Source organism: Oratosquilla oratoria, chromosome 11, assembly GCF_046742065.1.
Source record: "Oratosquilla oratoria isolate Oo_2021 chromosome 11, ASM4674206v1, whole genome shotgun sequence".
NCBI lineage: Eukaryota > Metazoa > Arthropoda > Malacostraca > Stomatopoda > Squillidae > Oratosquilla > Oratosquilla oratoria.
Window position 1 is genome coordinate 34,211,306 of NC_134787.1, and position 20,000 is coordinate 34,231,305.

At 40.6% G+C, this 20,000-nt stretch overlaps 1 protein-coding gene across 2 annotated transcripts in view; it reads left to right on the forward strand.

The window, feature by feature from the left end:
* Positions 1 to 20,000, forward strand: part of LOC143029720 (carbohydrate sulfotransferase 11-like) — a 186,335-nt gene that overhangs the window by 116,542 nt on the left and 49,793 nt on the right. For both annotated transcript variants that reach the window (XM_076192585.1, XM_076192584.1), the window contains exons 5-6: positions 5,667 to 5,795; positions 8,060 to 8,260. In XM_076192585.1, the coding sequence (XP_076048700.1) occupies positions 5,667 to 5,795; positions 8,060 to 8,260 (330 nt within the window). The remainder of the gene's footprint in view (positions 1 to 5,666; positions 5,796 to 8,059; positions 8,261 to 20,000) is intronic.

Below are 20,000 nucleotides of genomic sequence, written 5' to 3' on the forward strand. Positions count from 1 at the left end.
CCGTGAGGAGATGCGCTTGCGTACGCTCTATTTAACTAGGTCACCTCTACTATGCGGTTCGACGGCGCAGTGGCACCGTTCGCAACCGATATTCCAGCGGTCCAAGTTCGATTTCCACCCAGGGCTAAAATAATTTCAGCGTTGCTGCACCGAGAGCCGGCACTCCAACTTTCGTGGGCAAAGAGTTAGGTGGTTGTGTGTGTGTGTGTGTGTGTGTGTGTGTGTGTGTGTGTGTGTGTGTGTGTGTGTGTGTGTGTGTGTGTGTGTGTGTGTGTGTGTGTGTGTGTGTGTGTGTGTGTGTGTGTGTGTGTGTGTGTGTGTGTGTGTATGTGTGTGTATTTACCTAGTTGTATTTGCCTCGTTGTATTATACGGGAAGGGAGCTATGCTCGTGTGACCCGTCTTTGTATCTTTCAGCATCATTTTTTCTTAAAATCTTGAATAGTATTCGCACACACTGTTTCTTTATCTAAGTTATTCCAGATACCCAGTACTCTGTGTGGGAAGCTATTCTTTTTCCGATCTCTTCTATAGTTATCCTTTTTTAGTTTCTTTTCGTTACCTCTTGTTTTTCCATTATCATTTTTTTAGTAAATCATTCCTATCAAGGATTTCCATTCCTTTCATGATTCTGAATATAGTCAGTAGATCACCTCTTTCTCTTCTCTGCTCCAGTGTTGGTAGTTCCAATTTCGATAATCTTTATTCGTATGTTAAGTTGGAAAGAGCTGGTGCCAACTTTGTTGTTGCTCTTTGTATTCTTTCTAGTTTCCTTATATTCTTTTTAGTACTGGTTGTCCATAGTGTCGCTGCGTATTCCAGTTTTAATCTAATCAATGTAACTAATATTTTCTTAATCATTTCTTCATCCAAGTAATCAAATGTCACTTTCATTGACCTTAATAGGTTGAATGTTTCACCGACCATTTTGTTTATATGTATATCTGGTGTCATGTCTTTGCTGATTATTACTCCAAGGTCCCTTTCCGAGTGCACTTTTTTTTATTTCTTCTTCACCAATTTCATAATTTTTTTAAATTCTGTTTTTACGTTTTCCAAACTCCATTATGCTACACTTCTTGATATTGAAGTTCACTTCCCACTTTTGAATCCATTTCCAGATTTTGCCTAGGTGTATGTGTGTGTGTGTGTGTGTGTGTGTGTGTGTGTGTGTGTGTGTGTGTGTGTGTGTGTGTGTGTGTGTGTGTGTGTGTGTGTGTGTGTGTGTGTGTGTGTGTGTGTGTCTGTGTGTGTGTGTGTGTGTGTGTGTGTGTGTGTGTGTGTGTGTGTGTGTGTGTGTGTGTGTGTGTGTGTGTGTGTGTGTGTGTGTGTGTCTGTGTGTGTGTGTGTGTGTCTGTGTGTGTGTGTGTGTGTGTGTGTGTGTGTGTGGTGTGTGTGTGTGTGTGTGTGTGTGTGTGTGTGTGTGTGTGTGTGTGTGTGTGTGTGCGTGTGTGTGTGTGTGTGTGTGTGTGTGTGTGTGTGTGTGTGTGTGTGTCTGTGTGTGCGTGTGTGTGTGTGTGTGTGTGTGTGTGTGTGTGTCTGTGTGTGTGTGTGTGTGTGTGTGTGTGTGTGTGTGTGTGTGTGTGTGTGTGTGTGTGTGTGTGTGTGTCTGTGTGTGTGTGTGTGTGTGTGTGTGTGTGTGTCTGTGTGTGTGTGTGCGTGTGTGTGTGTGTGTGTGTGTGTCTGTGTGTGCGTGTGTGTGTGTGTCTGTGTGTGTGTGTGTGTGTGTGTGTGTGTGTGTGTGTGTGTGTGTGTGTGTGTGTGTGTGTGTGTGTGTGTGTGTGTGTGTGTGTGTGTGTGTGTGTGTGTGTGTGTGTGTGTGTGTGTGTACCTAGTTGTATTTTACAGGACGAGAGCTGTGCTCGTAGTGACCCATTTTTGTATCTCTCCGCATCCAGTTTATTTTTAAAATCGTGTTTTTCTCCATTTAGTTTGTTCCAGACATCAATCACTATATGTGGGAAGCTATTCTTTATCCGATCTCTTCTGTAACTGTCCTTCTTTGGCTTCTTTTCGTGTCCTCTTGTTTCTCTTCTGTCCCAGTAAATGGTCAACAAATCACCTGTTTCTCTTCTCTGTTCCATTGTTAATAGATGTAATTTCTCCAATCTTTGTTCGTATGTCAAATTTGAGTGTCGCTGCTCTTTGGATTCTTTCTAATTTTCTTATGTTCTTTTTTGTGCTAGTTGCCCATAGTGTTGCAGCATACTCTAGTTTAGGTGTTATTAGTGCAACCACAATTTTCTTTACCATTTCTTCATCCATGTAGTCGAAGGCCAGTTGAAAGTCTCTCCAAATAATTTATTGACATGTTCATCAGGTGTCAAGTCACTTGAGATAATCACTCCCAGGTCCCTTTCTGAATCGATTTTTTTGACTTCCTTGTTTCCAATTTTATATTGACCTGATATTCTATTTTTGCTTTTTCTAAATACCATTATGCTACATTTCTTAATGTTGAAGTTCATCTCACATCTCTGACTCCATTCGTATATTCTGTCTAGGTCTTCTTGTAGCGACCTGCAATCTTCTTATGTGCTTACTCTCTTGAGTATATATGGCAAACATTAAGGGAGCCAATACAGAGCCTTGCGGGACGTCACTCTTCACATCTTCCCAGTTCGAATTTTTGTCTCCAAGTACCAGCATTACCCATAGATAGGGCATATATGGTCTCTCAGCTTTCATTCGGGAGGGTAATAGCTATCGATCACGAGTTCAACACGTGTTCCAAGACTATGGTGAATCACTGTACGCGGGAGGGAGTGAAGAGGATCCTTGGGAAGAAGGCAGATATCCTCCTGTACACGTCATTCAGCCCTTCTATTCTGGGTTTCTCCCATCTCTGCCAGAACCTGCACTCCTGTGCCCCAATTTGATGTGCTTCTTGACATAAAACCCTCTTCCCAGTCTCTAATCTTACTTGTTCACCTCTCCCGTCTTAATCCCTCCCCCTCACTTATCCACATTTCCCGTCTCTATCCCTCAGAATCCCCCTCATCGAAGTCAGCTCCCACTACCTCTTCCCTCAAGTGGCTTTCTCACTCGAGGGTGTTGTTGTGTCCTTCGGTATCTACACTTCCACCCTTGTGCTACAATCTGCACACCTGGTAATTCACACACACACACAAGTATTGTCTCTAATTCCGATGCGCGAACACGCAGATGAAACACACTCTTCTGTCCATCCCAATAGGGCACAGGATACAGTACGACCTTGTGATTGTCTAGACTTCGGAGGCAAATGCCTCCAAGCTAACCCTCTCCCCAACTCCCCACCCACGTTCCGGCCAGTAGAAACAACCCCTTATACCACACCCCGCGAGTCTATATATAAAAACATTTCACCTCACCTACAGTACTCAAATTACTTTATTCTAATCCTTATACCGTCATGCGTTGACGTATCCTACAAGCCTTCGCCTCAGCATACGGATGCTTGTTTGCCAAAAAATTAGAGAAAATATTCAATTCGTTCTAGCTAGGTGGAATGCCCTACTACTATTATATCCGTTTCTTTCCTATCAAGGGTCCAACTCCATATGCCTTACGCTCACACACACAAAAAAGGCGGTTCGCTTCTCTGAGATAACATGATAGGGAATGAGAGAGAGATAGGGGAGACCGTGTTGGTATGAGGAGAAAAGAGGGAGACAAAAGTGGGAGAGGATAGATTGAAAGAAAGGCAGCGAAATAGAAAAAGAGAGAAAGGGAGAGGAGAGAGAGAGAGAGAGAGAGAGAGAGAGAGAGAGAGAGAGAGAGAGAGAGAGAGAGAGAGAGAGAGAAGACGAAAACAAACAGAAAGGAGAGGAAGATAAAGGTAGAGAGGCTGAAATATATATGGCGGGGAGGGGAGAATGAAACACAGAGGAGTGACCGTGGCGGAGGTGGGGGGGAGGGGACAAGAGGGTGTGGGAAAGAGCCTGGCGAGGGTAGGAGAGGGGGTGGGGAGAAGAGGGTCCTGTCCTCTTCCTGGTGAATGCCAAGAGGCAGGTCAGGAGAGGTGGGGGGAAGGGACGGGGGGGGGGGCAATAAGTGTACACAAGGGTCATAAAAAGATCGGACGAAAAGGTGGGGAAGATGGGGTTATGGGAAGATGTGTGGTGTTGGTTTTCCTCCCCTTCTTTTCCCTTCCCTTCTCTCCAGTTCTGGTCTGCCCAGATGGTCCGGTTGCTTGCACAATCCTGCGAGCCAGCTGGATGTCCTTGGGCATGGAGGTAACACGCTAGGCATGGATAAGACACAGATTAGTATCCTTGATAGGGCCAATCAAGTAATCAGGCATCTGAGGATTCCTCCGGTATCACTACTACTACAACTACAACTACTTAAACTACTACTACTATTGCTACTGCTTCTATTGCTACTGTGATTGCAACCACTTCTACGACCATCACCATTAAAAAATTATTTGTGAAATGCTATTATCACCATCACCCCCATTCATTTGGGGAAGGGGGAGGGGGTAAGGGGAGAGAGGGAGGGGAGTTCTCCAACCTGCTATGAATTCCGAGGTGCCTCCACCAGACCAAACTGGAATGAGCGAGTATTATCAAGAAAGAAAGAAGACAAAAACAAGGCTCCAACCCACTCAGAATCCTAATCTGAATAATCTCAAATACCTAAAGCTATCCACTCTTTAAAATAATGTGTTTTTTTTTCATTTCTTTTAAACAGTCCAAATTCTTGTTAAGATATATAGATTAAAAGTAATCTTTTTCAACCTATCATTTTAGAAAACGTGATCAGAAATATCATGGCCAAGGTGTACAATCTGAAAATAAGATGTAAGAGAATAAAACAAAGTAAACTGAAATAGAATAAAATCAAACACAACTGAATAAAACAAGTTTACAAAGTGTTGATCCAGATCTTAGAATCTCTTAGATTTACCAGGCACTTTCATTGGGCAACGGCAGTGTTAAAACACCGTACCACCGTCCTGCTCTCGCCAGTAAGTGCCTTCCTTTGAACCCTTCCCCGGTTGTTGTCTTCATACAGGACGATTTTTTTAACCTTTTTCTCGTTGTGAATCGAAAACTCTCTTGTCGGTGTGCGTTATCATAGTGATATCGAAAGATAAAATTGTCGAAAAATGGTTGGTGCGTATCATGACTTGAGCAGTCCTTACATTCATGGCTGTGGCGCTATTGTCGCATTTGAGAACCTGTACATATATATATATATATATATATATATATATATGTGTGTGTGTGTGTGTGTGTGTGTGTGTGTGTGTGTGTGTGTGTGTGTGTGTGTGTGTGTGTGTGTGTGTGTGTGTGTGTGTGTGTGTGTGTGTGTGTGTGTGTGTGTGTGCGTGTGTGTGTGCGTGTGTGTGTGTGTTTGTGTGTGTGTATATATATAAGCCACACTTCTAGATACTTTCAGACGTTTACATAAGTCGTTTGGGGTAGATGAAGTGAAACATGGTGTAATTTATAATAGGAATGCTAAAGCGTTGGAGAGAAACAGGGTCAGTATTCCATAAGACTTTTTTTTTTTAATAAATAAAGGTTATGGAAATAAAAGGTGCTCTATTACTCTTCTCTCAACCGTTTTCCTATTTTCTTGACTTACTATTCTATCAACTCCCTTTGACTTCAACAAACGCTTTTTGACTTATATACCTGAAAACTTCCTAAAGTTTCGGTTTCTCTCTTCTTATAGGTTTGAGTTGGCAGATGAGCACAAGATCCTGAACTGCCAAGTGTACAAGGCGGGATCTACCTCCTACAACGTGGTCCTGGCCCATCTTTACAAGAAAAGGGAATTCCTAAATAGTAAACAGTACTACAGGTAAGGAAGAGGGCTGCAGTCTTTGAAGCTTGGCTGTAGTTTACATACGTACTTCTTTCATATCATATCTCTATCTATATACCAAGAGATTTTCCCCTCTTATAAGGGGGGTTGCCCAGTCAGAGGCACGTACCTATTCCCACCCACTTCATTCCCTTCCACCCCTCCCACCTCAGCTTCTCATGGTTGACGGGTCATCCCTGTATCAGCCAAAAGCCCTGGGCCAAGCGCAATGCAGGAAGATACAGTACATCCACAGCAAGGCCGCTTCACTTAATCGACGACCACCCCCTCTCCGTCCCCTCATGCAGAAAAAAGAGAAGAAGGGGAGAAACCCTTCGGGCTGCGTCAAAATATCATTCACACTTAATTACCCACTACCACCCCATCCCCCATCCCTCCCTTGCATAACAATAGCATACATATACAAATATTCTCCATTCATCCCTATGTCCTCCCTACTCCCTTCCTTACTCAATAGGTATTCCCCTCTTGCTCAACGCCCCCTTCACCCCATCCATCCATCTCATCCTCGGTCGTCCTCTCAAGTTCACTCCCTCCATCTCTGCCTTCCACATCTCTTTTACTAATCTTTTATCACTCGTTTTTTTCATGTGTCCAAACCATCCCAATAATCTTTCATCAGCCCTATCTCCCATCTCCTTTTCTACTCACGCTCTCCTCCTCATCCTTATTCTATCCAACCTATTAAACCCTACCATACTTCTCAGACATTTCATCTCAAACACATTTCAAATTTTCCTCTTTTTTTTCTCTTAATTTCCAAGTCTCTGCCCCATACACTGCCGTCGGCACAATCACCCCTTCATATAATTTCTTTGCATCCATTCCCAGTTGCCTATTTCTCACAACACTTCTCAATCCCCCAAAGCATTTACTTGCTTCTCTCAATCAACAGTTTACTTCCACCTCCATTCCTCATTTTCCTGCCCCATACGACCCCAAATGCCTAAAGCTATCCACATCCTCCAGCCTATCTCCTTTTAGACTTACTTCCAATTCACTGCCATCCTCTACCCTTATACACCACATCATCTTGCTTGTACTCACATTTACCTTCAACTTTCTCCTATCGCATTCCTTTTCAAACTCCGTCACTAACTCAATTAATCTCTCCTCTGACCCTGCCACAAGCGCAGTGTCATCAGCAAAAAACAACTAGCTCACCTCCCACTTTTCTCCATTTTCTTTAACAATCTCCAGGCCCCTGCCCATTACCCTCGCCTTTACTTCCCGCACCACTCCGTTCATGTACACATTGAACAGCCATGGCGACATGACACAGCCCTGACACAATCCCACATTTACATCAAACCACTCGCTCTCTCTCCTTTTCCCATTTTAACACATGCTGTACTACTCTCGTAAAAACTCTTGGCTGCTCTTAACAGCTTTCACCTAGTCCCACATATTTGCAAAACCTCCCATAGTGCCTTCCTGTCTACCTTATCATAAACCTTTTCCAAATCCATAAAAGCCCCCAAAAACATCATTACCTTTTCCCAAAGCTTTCTCACATATCTGTATTACCACAAAAAACTGATCCATGCAACCCATTCCTTTCTTAAACCCACACTGTTCCTCACCAATTACTCCCTCTGTTCCTCTCTTAATCCTCTTGATCAAAACCCTCCCATAAGCCTTCCCAACTAAACTGAGAAAACCGATCCCTCTGAAACTACTACACTCACACTTGTCCCCTTTTCCCTTGTAAAGTGGAACTGTACAGGCATTCCTCCAGTCCTCTTGCCCTCTATTCTCCCCTAGACAAACATTAAACAACCACACCAGCCAATCCACTATTATTGTACTTCCCTTCTTCAGATACTCCGTATGACACACATCCGTACCTTTGAAATCAATATTCATATTGGCGTAAGCTCCTCACCTTCTTAGGTCTCATAAGTTTTCAGATATCAATATCCTTCAGTTTTATATTAAGACTGCAGTCCCTTCATGGAACAAGGGTGTGTTCCTTCCATCACCATCAAAACACAGACACCTCTCCCGTGCTTTACTCGACAAAATAGATGACTAAAAACCCCTTGTATATTCAGATTAAAGTAACATCAACATCTAGTGATAAAAATATTGTTTGCTAATATATTTTACTATGTTTAGCATAGGAAAGTGTTGGAATTATCAAGCACGTTCCGACCGGGACCACTTGGAACCGCACATCTTGACTTTATATTTATCAGTAACGACCCCAGCTGATCTCGTTTCAAATCTCCTCTGCTCAGGATGGGCGACATCCTCCGCCCTTCGCTCTCCAAGTTCCTCACTGCGATCGAGTCCGACGACTACATTCGGTTCATGATCGCGAGGGAGCCTCTATCCCGGGTCCTCTCCTCCTACAGGAACCGCATTGCTGACATCTCCCACTCCTCGTGGCAGGCCCACCACTACGTGCCCTACATTCTTAAGTACACTCGAAGAAAGAGGTGGGTTTTCGGTTTTTTGTTATTATCTTTAAGGTTAAGCTTAAGTGGTTCAAGGGAGAGAAACCCTGAAAAGAATAACAAAAATGACAAAAGAGGGGGAATTTTTTTTCTTTAAGGTTTTCATTTCTGTCTTCCTTGTTAAGAGGTGGGTTTGCTTTGTATGTGGTCATATACACGTCCCCCACTATGGTACAGCGGAACAGCGCACGGCTGGCAGCCACTCGGGAGGTCAAGCACGCTGGTTCGAATTCTGGTCACGGCGTAGAGGTTAGGAAAGTCATTCATTCTGAACAACGGTTAAAAAGCTCTGTCACAGGGACTTCAGCCCCAGGGCGTGCGAATTTTACTACAAGGCTAGGACGTTACCATCACGCTATGCAAAAAAAAAAAAAAATATATATATATATATATATATATATATATATATATATATATATACATATATATATATATATATATATATATATATATATATATATATATATATATATATATATATACATTCCCGACATCAATTCTCACGGCGTGGTGCGTAGGTTTACTTCACTGGTTCTTTTATTCAGGAGAGCCATAAGATAAGTCTATATCTATGTATATGTATATATACATATATATATATATATCTATCTATATATATATATATATTGTATACACACACACACACACACACACACATATATATATATATATATAAATATATATATACATATATAGATATATATGTATTTATATATATATATATATATATATATATATATATATATATATATATGATCACATGAAGAATCGTCACCCCAGACTTCGACAGGGTGACAATTCTTTATTTGGGCCAGCCTGGGTTTACGATTCTTCGGTTCCCTCTCCTAATCCTGCTCCCCTCCTCTTATCAGCCGGTGATACAAACAGACCCACACTAACACAACAAAAAGAACAGCGAGATTTACGAGGATCCATATATATATATATATATATATATATATATATATATATATATATATATATATATTATATATATATATGTATGTATATATATACATATGTATATATCACAATAATTGCTCCTCTACAGTACAGTGTGCCAAACAGCAACTATATATTGTAGTTTATACATAAGTATACACACACACAAATATCTATATCTATATCTGTATACACACACACACACATATATATATATATATATATATATATATATATATATATATAATTTAACATATACAACCTAGTTTTCCCTCGCAAAATATAATTTGTCAGAAACAGCATTAATACAAAGAAACAATACATTTTTATTCAACACTTGATCAAAGAACAAACTCGGTTACAAATATCCCATTATAAACAGCAATTTTTCAACCCCAAAAACTCGCATGCAGTCGAGGTTGACACCTATCCAAACAAAAGCCTTTCTGATCCCGTGACGAGACGAAATTGTGACAGACAGACAAATAGACAGACAAACAGACCCTTTTGTATGTGTGTGCCATCAACTCAGACGAACTTGGTTGTGCAAATCCATCACTATTTTAGAAACTTGGTTTTACGTTATGGTTCACAACATGTGGGCCATACATGGTCCAAAAACCCCTAGTGGGTCATAAAGTTTCACTAGAGGATCCACAAGCTTAAATTTAATGGAAATTAGCGGATGCATAGCGATTTTATTCAGTGTTGAATTGGTCTCCCCAGAAGTCTAAAGACAGTATTACATAAGTATGGGAAACATGGGAACCGCAACACAGTTGGCGATTTGTGAGCAAAAATCTGTTCCTTGAGGTTAATTTCCCACTGAGGTTGATTTCTCATATTCTCTTCTATCCAGTCTTATCTTAGATTATTATCAATATCATCTTGAGAACACTTCCATTGCAACATCTCTATCAGTTTCTTCATTTTATATTACCGTCTTACCAGTATAAATTGCAGTAGTATTAGTAATAGTATCTATAGTAATAGCAGGAGTATTACCTCGTAGATGTTGTTGTAGTAGTAGTAAAATACTTTTCTTCAAACATGTAAAAAAAATCCTTAATTAAGAAAAAAAAATATTAGGAAGAAAGACATCATGACAGAGACTAATTGTACAATAAAGTGACTTATGCCTGCCCGCGTGAGCATACACACCCACACACGTATATACATATACAATCGGAATTGCAAACACTTCAAACGAATGCAATCAATGTCGAGCGCCTCTATCCATACCTAACGCATAAACATTTACTAGAATATCAATAAAAATATTAATAATTCATTATCTACAATAAACCCTATGGCCAACTTGAACGTTTAATGCCCCCTTAGAAACACAAATTGTTTGCATAAAGCACTGATGTCGGCAGAATGTGGGTGGTGAGGTGGCGGAGTGTTCAGCATGGTCGTTCGAGGTTCTCCAGGTCGTCAAAGAGGAGAAGGGAGGAATGTATGCGCAAATAGCCTTTACCAGCGTGCTGATAGATGTACATTCCACTTTTATGGTCATTTTTTACAGGACATTTGTTCTACTTTGCATGTGCTCCTCAATCTCTCAGGCAAACACACACACACACACACACACACACACACACACACACACACACACACACACACACACACACACACACACACACACACACACACACACACACACACACACACACACACACACACACACACACACACACTCACACTCACACGTATTACTAAGAGTGAACTGATGAAAGAGAAAAAAAAAAAAAAGTGTTTGAGTTGTCGGTCTTCTTGATCCAACACCTCTTACGTTGCCCAGAGGGCTGGTCCTTGTGTACTACGAATGTGCGTTCCATTTCCCAAACTCCTGGAATGGAGTCCCAGATAATACACTAGTATCTGGTGGTTCTTCATGTAATCACAAGTCCCTTTTTAGCTGTCGGCACATGCATTTAACTTTGCCTCCAGGCGATTTGATTCAGCTGAAGAAAACCCCAAACCTTCAATAAGGTCGAGTGCAATTTGATCATTCCTTTGGGTAACATGAAGTCATGGCTGTGTTTTACGGTGGCAGCTGTTAAGCGATCTTATTACCCTTATAATGAAATTAACAAGACAGCACCAGTCATTATGTTTGTCTAGTCCGGTGGCAAACTTTGAGTATTTTGTTCTTGCAGTGTTCATCTGTTATGATTCTATTCTAGTTAGTGTCATATCATTGAATCAGGTTCTGTATATAATTGCCAGTTGCCGAGAAATCTATCAAAAGAAACGCCACGCGAGGACAAAACTTTTGTCTTGTTTGATAAAAATGTAATAACCAGCGAGACGTCGTACTGATAAAGGCTCCGTCCTCACATTTTTTTTATTTACTATTTAGCTATTCTAACTGTTATTCACTACTTGTACATTTTCTGTCGCCATCGGCAGGCGATTTTATTCACCTCTCTGTAGCCAACCTCCCCAACAAGTATACATATCCTTTACTTTAAAACGGTAATTTTTTACGTTAATAACTTTGAATATGGTTGACGCCACACGATTTTATTAACTTGGGTTTAAGTTCAAAGGCGTTCTGAACTCGGTGAGGAGTGGTTCTACATTTTATCTTTTACTTAGGCTGACATCCGACGATTCTAATCAGCTGTGAGAAACTTCTTCCCACATAGGTTAATGACGATAACACAACAACAGACAATAGCAATGACAACAACAGCAACTCTGGATCGAATGACAACAATCAAATCACAATTTGTAGATCTTTACTTTTTTCTACGTTAATCATATTTCGATCGACCTATTTCTCGCTAGAAATGAATCTAAGTAAGCCTGGCACCAATTACTAAAAATTCCCTCTTAGAACTGAGCAAAACTACAATCTATACCTTCACAGTACATGTACTCGACCATGACCGTGCAAATTAATCACGAAAACTATTATGACTAATCTACAAATACTACCATGTCTCTTGAATATTTCACAAAGTCAACAAGGTCATTAGGTGCCTGTAAGGGTCACGCAAGGCCATACCTCCTCTTGTACCGAAGTATTCGCATGCAAATGATTTGTTGGCCTGACAATACACTAAATGACCAAAACACAACCCTCACACAGAAGACACAGTAAATGTTATATTACACTCCAGCACTCACGCAATACAGACAGCTCTACAAAAGGTCTTTATTGAGCTTCCTGTGGGCTGAACCCGTGACTGTGATCGGTCCTGTGGGCCGAGGGCTTCGTGCACAAAAAAACAGGGGGAAACCTTCATAGGCGCACGTGTACACACACACACACACACACACACACACACACACACACACACACACACACACACACACACACACACACACACACACACACACACACACACACACACACACACACACACACACACACACACACACACACACACACACACACACACACACATACACACACACACACACACACACATACACACACACGCACTCACACACACACACACACACACACACACACACACACACACACACACACACACACACACACACACACACACACACACACACACACACACACACACACACACACACACACACACAGTGTTTAGAAATTACCTAGTCAAAATTGCGATAAGGTATATTGGGGTCAAAAGGGAGAGACTTGGAAACTAGGTTGAAATAATACAAATACTCTATTAGATCTACCCATGATATTTCCATGGTTTTTCATCACATCATCAGTTTGAATTACAGCGTGGAATAACAAACGCCAGCGTGGCCTTGAAATCGATTCAACCCCGCCTCCCCCTACACAAAAAATCATTAAATACTTTCCTAACCTCTTAAATACTTCCATAGGTCAATGGTCGCTTGACTTCAATACATGACTTGCAGTTAGCAAAATAATTTACAAAGTTGTATGCCCTCATCACACATACTGCCAGTCACATGCATTGCCTGGCAGGAGCCGCATGAATTTAGTCTTCCCAAGTTCAGTTACCAGCGTTCACTTATGTGTGTTTATGATATATATATATATATATATATATATATATATATGTATATGTATATATATATGTATATATATATATATATATATATATATACAGTATATATACATACATAAATATATATATATATGTATATATATATATATATATATATATATATATATATATGTATGTATATATATACAAAGGCCTCCTTCATAGCATTCCATGACTCACACGACCGCGCCAACCTCTGCCATGTCATTCCCGCAAACTTCTCAATCTCGTCTCTCCACCTTATGTCTGGTTTCCCTCTTCCACGCTTCCTATCTCGCGGCGTCCACTCAGTAACACACTTGCTCCATCGCTCATCAGTCGTTCGCGCTAACTTACCTGCTCAATTCCACTTCCTCTCTTTCACCGCATCCACAATATCTTTCACTCTAGTCTGCTATCTCACACAATTTGTTCTCTTTTGGTCTCTCAGCGTTATTCCCATCATTGATCTCTCCATTCTCCTCTGTGCTGTCCTTAGCTTTGTTTCCATCGCTTTCCTCAGTTTCCAAGTTTCACACCCGTAGATTATTTCTGGTAGAATGCATTGATTGTAAACTTTACGTTTCAAATATAAAGGTAGAGAGCCTCTCAGGATTTTATTATACTTACCAAACACTTTCCAACCAGTTGTAATACGTCTTTTTATTTCATTATCATAATATTTTGTCACTTTCACCGTCTGGGCTAAATGATTATACTCTTCAACTTCCTCAAGACTCTCACCATCGATTAAAATCTCTACTTTGAACTTTCGTGTTAAACATTACTTTGGTTTTACTCTTCTTCATTTCTAAACCTACGTTGAGACTTTCCTTGTTTAGATCACTCAGCATATCTTGCAAGTCTTCAGCTCTTTCTGAAATAATGATAATGTCATCTGCAAACCTTAGGTGGTTCAAATATTCGCCATTAATCTTCTAACCTTTTTATTCCCAACTCAACCTTTTAAAAATGTCTTCCAAGCAAGCTGTAAATAATTTGGGTGAAATTGTATCGCCTTGCCGGGCACCTTTCTCGATTTTGATCTTTTCTGTATCTTTATGTAGTCGAATTATAGCGGTACCTTTCGCATAAATCTTTTCTAAAACCCTTACGATCTGTTCGTTTGTACCCTGCTTGCGTAGCGAGTTTAGTATTGCTATTTGTTCTACCGAGTCAAAGGCCTTCTCGTAATCTACAAAAGCTAAACACAGAGGTATATTGTATTCTGTCGTTCATCACCTGCAAATGGTCTTGAGTTGAATATCCGCTCCTAAAGCCTGCCTGTTCTCTCGGTTGGTTTCCATCTAAAACTTGACTTAGTCTATTTGTAAGGATTTTGGAGAATATATACATTTGATAGCAAGCTAATCGGTCGATAGTTACTAAGGTCCTTCTGGTCTCCTTTTTTATGAAGCAAAATCACTATAGCATTGCACCACGCATCAGGAACGCTTTCTTGACGTAAGCACTGGGTGTACAACTGAGCTAACTTAATATGAACTAATTTTCACGCCTCTTTCAACAGATCTATCGATATACCATCTTCCTCTGGTGCTCTTCCTCGTTTCATATTTTTAAACCAAATTCTACTTCTTCCTTTGTAATCTCTGGTACACTGCTAACGTCTACACATGGATTTACTAACTCAACTACGGTCTTCGACGAGTAAAGCTCTTGGTAAAACTCTTCTACTCTTTTTACTATTCTGTCTCTGCAGTTAATGATTTCTCCATTTTTATCTTTCAAACATATCCTTTGTTGTCTTCCTAAAGCATGTCTGCGCTCGGTCACTTTAAAACTTTTACCTTTCCGAATAGTTTCCTCTATTTCATCCATGTTTTTCTTTCTTTTCTCTGATCTCTGCCTTTTGTTGATAAGCTTGTTTAGTTCTACTCTTTCTATTTCATCTCTCCTGCTTTTGATCTGCATGGTCCTCCTTCTTTTAATTAGATCATTTGTAGCTTTGGAATATTTGTTTTCTCTAATATTTTTTGTACTTCCTACTTTCTCTGCCGATTCCCTAATGATATTCACTAAATTCAAATTCATATCTTCCACGGTGTCCTCGTTAGTTCTTAAAGCTTCGAATCTATTTTTAATTTCTAACTGAAATTCCTTCTTATTATCCTTAACCTTTGCAAGGCATATTTTCTTTTTTTAAATTAGTTTATTTCTCTCGGCTCTGAAATTTAATTTAGCTGTGCAACCTACCATTCTATGGTCACCACCTATATTGACTTTATCACCGTAACATTGCTAACACTTTTACTCTCATCTTCTAATATGAAGTCTACTTCGTTTTTTGTTGTTCCGTTTGGACTTCTCCACGTCCATTTATGACCTACACGCTTTTGGAAGAAAGTGTTCATTATCCTCGTGTTGTAGTTTTCTGCAAAATTGACTAACATCTCGCCTCTGTCATTTCTTTCACCTACTCCAAATTTCCCAGTGCACGACTCATCTCCCATCTTCTTCCCCACTTTAGCATTAAAGTCGCCTATTACTAACGTGTACTTACTTTTTTCTTTATTCATTACCTGACTTAAATCATCATAGAAGGACTCAATTTCATCGTCTGAACTCTGTGAAGTTGGTCCATAAACCTGAACTATTTTCAGAGTGTACCTTTTACACAGCCTAATCACAATCCAAGCTACCCTGTCTGATAAACTACTGAACTTGACTACGTTACCATCAATCTCTCGGTTGATCAAGAATCCTACTCCACTAGATCTTTCTTTCTCCTTACCTCTATAGTAGAATATGTGGTGACCGTCTTGTAATTGTATCAGCTTTTCTTCCGTTCTTCGGACTTCGCTCAGTCCTACGATGTCCCACTTGATGTTGTCTAGTTCTTCCTGTGGTCTTCTGAGAGAGTTTTTACGTTGTAGGTATAGATTTTCATTTTCTTCATACTGTTTAAGGTCCAATGCTTGGATCTGTTTCGACAGTGCTTACTCACATTCGGTGGCACACTGCCCGTAAGCACATGAGGCAATGCGGTTGGACCTTTAGGAGACGATGATCCAACAGGAACGCCCGGTTTTATTTTGTTTGTGTTGTTCATGTTTGCTATGAATGGGATCTGGCAGTAATCTCACCTCCCTGCCAACTAGTCTCTAGTGAGATCTTTCTCTTGTGTCACCTTATTCATTATATTCGGTGAAGCCCCACATATCATGACGGTACCACATATATCTATTGGGAATTTCCCTGTTTGCCATCAGAGACGTACCATTTAGCAGTTGGTCCTGCGACTGTGTGTGAGCTGCTCTTTGTCTGATCTTTCTTACAAAGCCTGTTTGATATGGGTGACCCTGCAGAGATTTTTTTTCTATCGACATAGCTTTTGTAATCAGATTCTCAAGCCTATCCACCACGTCAAGGTTTCAATTCTCGGATAGGATATATATATATATACATTTATATATACAAATACATATATATGATAAAATTCTTTATCCCTGTAATTAATGCCAAAAAAGAAGAAAACAAAATTCATTCTTGTCCCAAAGACCAACACTTACCTGCATAAAACGCACGTAGGATAGAAAAAATCGACTATCAAGAAATTAATAAAAAAAATAAAAAAAATAAAGATTAGGTCACTGATCCGATATAAAACTTCCAACTAAACCTGTGATAGGATCACACAAGAGCAGCTGTCTAGGTTATTTATTCCCGACCAGACCAAGTCGACACTCTGAGTAGGCCTGGCCACCCCCTTCCACCCCCGTTCGTCCCTCTAAAGATTTGCAAGACACGAGGACAAAAAAGACTCTTGTGTCTGCCGTTGAGGTGTGACACTCTGGCAGTCTTTTACTGTATCTCCTTTAACACAGGTCAATAGTCTAACCCGTGCTTCCTCCCACATCTGTTCTCTCTTCTCCTCTCTTTACATACGTGTGTATTGATGTATACGAAAACACTATAAAATATGAGTGTGTGTGTGTGTGTGTGTGTGTGTGTGTGTGTGTGTGTGTGTGTGTGTGTGTGTGTGTGTGTGTGTGTGTGTGTGTGTGTGTGTGTGTGTGTGTGTGTGTGTGTGTGTGTGTGTGTGTGTGTGTGTGTGTGTGTGTGTGTGTGTGTGTGTGTATGTGTGTGTGTGTGTGTGTGTGTGTGTGTATGTGTGTGTGTGTGTGTGTGCGCGCGCGCGCGTGGCTTCTTTCCGCTTGTAGAAGGCTCCCTCCATTAATCTTGTATTTGACCAATCTCCTCAACGCGCCGATAGTCTTTTAACAGGCAGACCGGAACGTCGTACTTTCAAAACCTTTCGCCATCCCTAACGAACGCTTTCTCCCATTAGAAAGTAAAATATTATCTCGTTTTTTCTATTCAACTTTACAGTGCTTCCTAACTCCTCTATGAATTTAAATCTATTTGACTTATCCACGAAATCTATCAGCAATTTCCACAAGTGTAGGCAATGGAAGAGAGCGTTTGCCAGGGCAGGCGAAAGCCTAAAGATGGAATTAATCCTCCACTCACTCATTTCCTGCACTCCCACTCAGTCCATCTTCCTCTGTCGACCGACCCACTTGATCTGTGTGTATATACAACATACATACATATAAAGATTTGTGTGTGTGTGTGTGTGTGTGTGTGTGTGTGTGTGTGTGTGTGTGTGTGTGTGTGTGTGTGTGTGTGTGTGTGTGTGTGTATTCACTTGGTCTTTGGATCACGTGTTGGACTCGTGATCGACAGCTATTTCCCTCCTGGAAGAGAGCTCAGAGCTCGTAGGTCCGATCTATGGGTAATGCTATGACCTTGCACACACACACACACACCCAACTCCCCGCCCACGAGAGTCAGAGTAACGACCCGAAGCGCAGCGATACCGAGATAATTTCGGCCCTGGACAGGATTCGAACTGGTTACTGGGAGCACTTCTGCTTCCCATTTCAGCGCTCTACCAACTGTGTGTGTGTGTGTGTGTGTGTGTGTGTGTGTGTGTGTGTGTGTGTGTGTGTGTGTGTGTGTGTGTGTGTGTGTGTGTGTGTGTGTGTGTGTGTGTGTGTGTGTGTGTGTGTGTGTGTGTGTGTGTGTGTGTGTGCATTTACCTGGTTGTATTTACCTAGTTGTACTTTGCGGGAGAAGAGCTATGGTCGTAGGGACCCGCAGTTGTATCTTTCCGCATCCAGTTCTTTCTTAAAGTCGTGTATAGTTTTAGCACTCACTGTTTTCTCTTTTAATTTATTCCATGTATCTATCACTCTATGTGGAAAGCTATTCTTTTTCAGATCTCTTTTGTAACTGTCCTTAAGTTTTTTCTTGTGTCCCCTTGTATTTCTATTGTCCCATTTAAGTAGATCATCCCTGTCAAGGATTTTCATCCCTTTCATAATTCTATATATTGATATCAAATCGCCTCTTTCTCTTCTATGCTCCAGAGTTAATAATCTTAGTTTTTTCTAATCTTTGTTCATATCCCAGCATACTGAGTGTTGGTGCCATCTTTGTTAGTGCTCTTTGAATTGTTTCTAGTTTCTTTATGTTTTTTTTTCTGGGTGATCATTGTGTCGCTGCATACTCTAATTTTGGTCTTATCAGTGTCACTAGGATTTTCTTCACCATCTCCTCGCCCATGTAGTCAAAGGCCACTTTCATTGATCTTATTAAGTAGTAGGTTTCTCCACTATTTTATTTGCATGTTTGTCTGGTGTCATGTCATTTGAAATGATCACTCCTAGGTCTCTTTATGAATTTACGTTTGTAACTTCTTTTATTACAATTTCATGTTTACCGGATATTCTATTTTTGCTTTGTGCAAATTCCATTATACTACATCTTTTAGTGTTGAATTTCACTTCATTCTTTTTACTCCAGTTCCAGACTTTGTCCAGATCTCCCTGAAAAGATTTACAGTCTTCTTCGTCACTTACTTTCTTCAATAGTTTTGCATCATCTGCAAAGAAGTTTGTGTGGCATTTAATTCCTTCATCCATGTCATTTATATAAATAGCAAATATTCTCGGAGCCAATACAGAGCCTTGGGTTACTCCACTTATCATGTCTACCCATTTTGAGTTCTTTTCTCTAAGTATCGCTCTCATTTTTCTTCCTTTCAAGAAGTCTCCCATCCATTCCAATAATTTTCCTTGTATTCCAACTATTAGTTCAATTTTTCTTAGTAGTTTTTTGTGTTGTACTTTGTCAAAAGCCTTTTCTAGGTCCAGGAAGGCACAATCTGCCCAGCCATCTCTTGTATTATGTCTAGCAATCTTGTGTAAAAGCATATTAAGTTTGTAGTAATCTTCCATGTGTGTGTGTCTGTGTGTGTGTGTGTGTGTGTGTGTGTGTGTGTGTGTGTGTGTGTGTGTGTGTGTGTGTGTGTGTGTGTGTGTGTGTGTGTGTGTGTGTGTGTGTGTGTGTGTGTGTGTGTGTGTGTGTGTGTGTGTGTGTGTGTGTGTGTGTGTGTGTGTGTGTGTGTGTGTGTGTGTGTGTGTGTGTGTGTGTGTATGTGTGTGCATGTATGTGCCCATACTCTATGTATACACAGTGCACATACATACATATAAAGATTTGTGTGTGTGTGTACCCATAACCTATGTATGCACAGTACACATACATATATAATGCTAAGGAGTTGTCTTCACACTATCTCACGACCCAATGACCTGCACGATGCTCCAGGGGAATCACTTGCACCAACTGTAACTATCATACATTGCACGTTCATGTGTGCAAACACCTTCCCCAGTGTTCCCTCACTCATATACATCTCTTTCTTCCATTTAGTCCTTTCATCTCCCCCTTCAGATCATCTTCACCCCTTCCTCCTC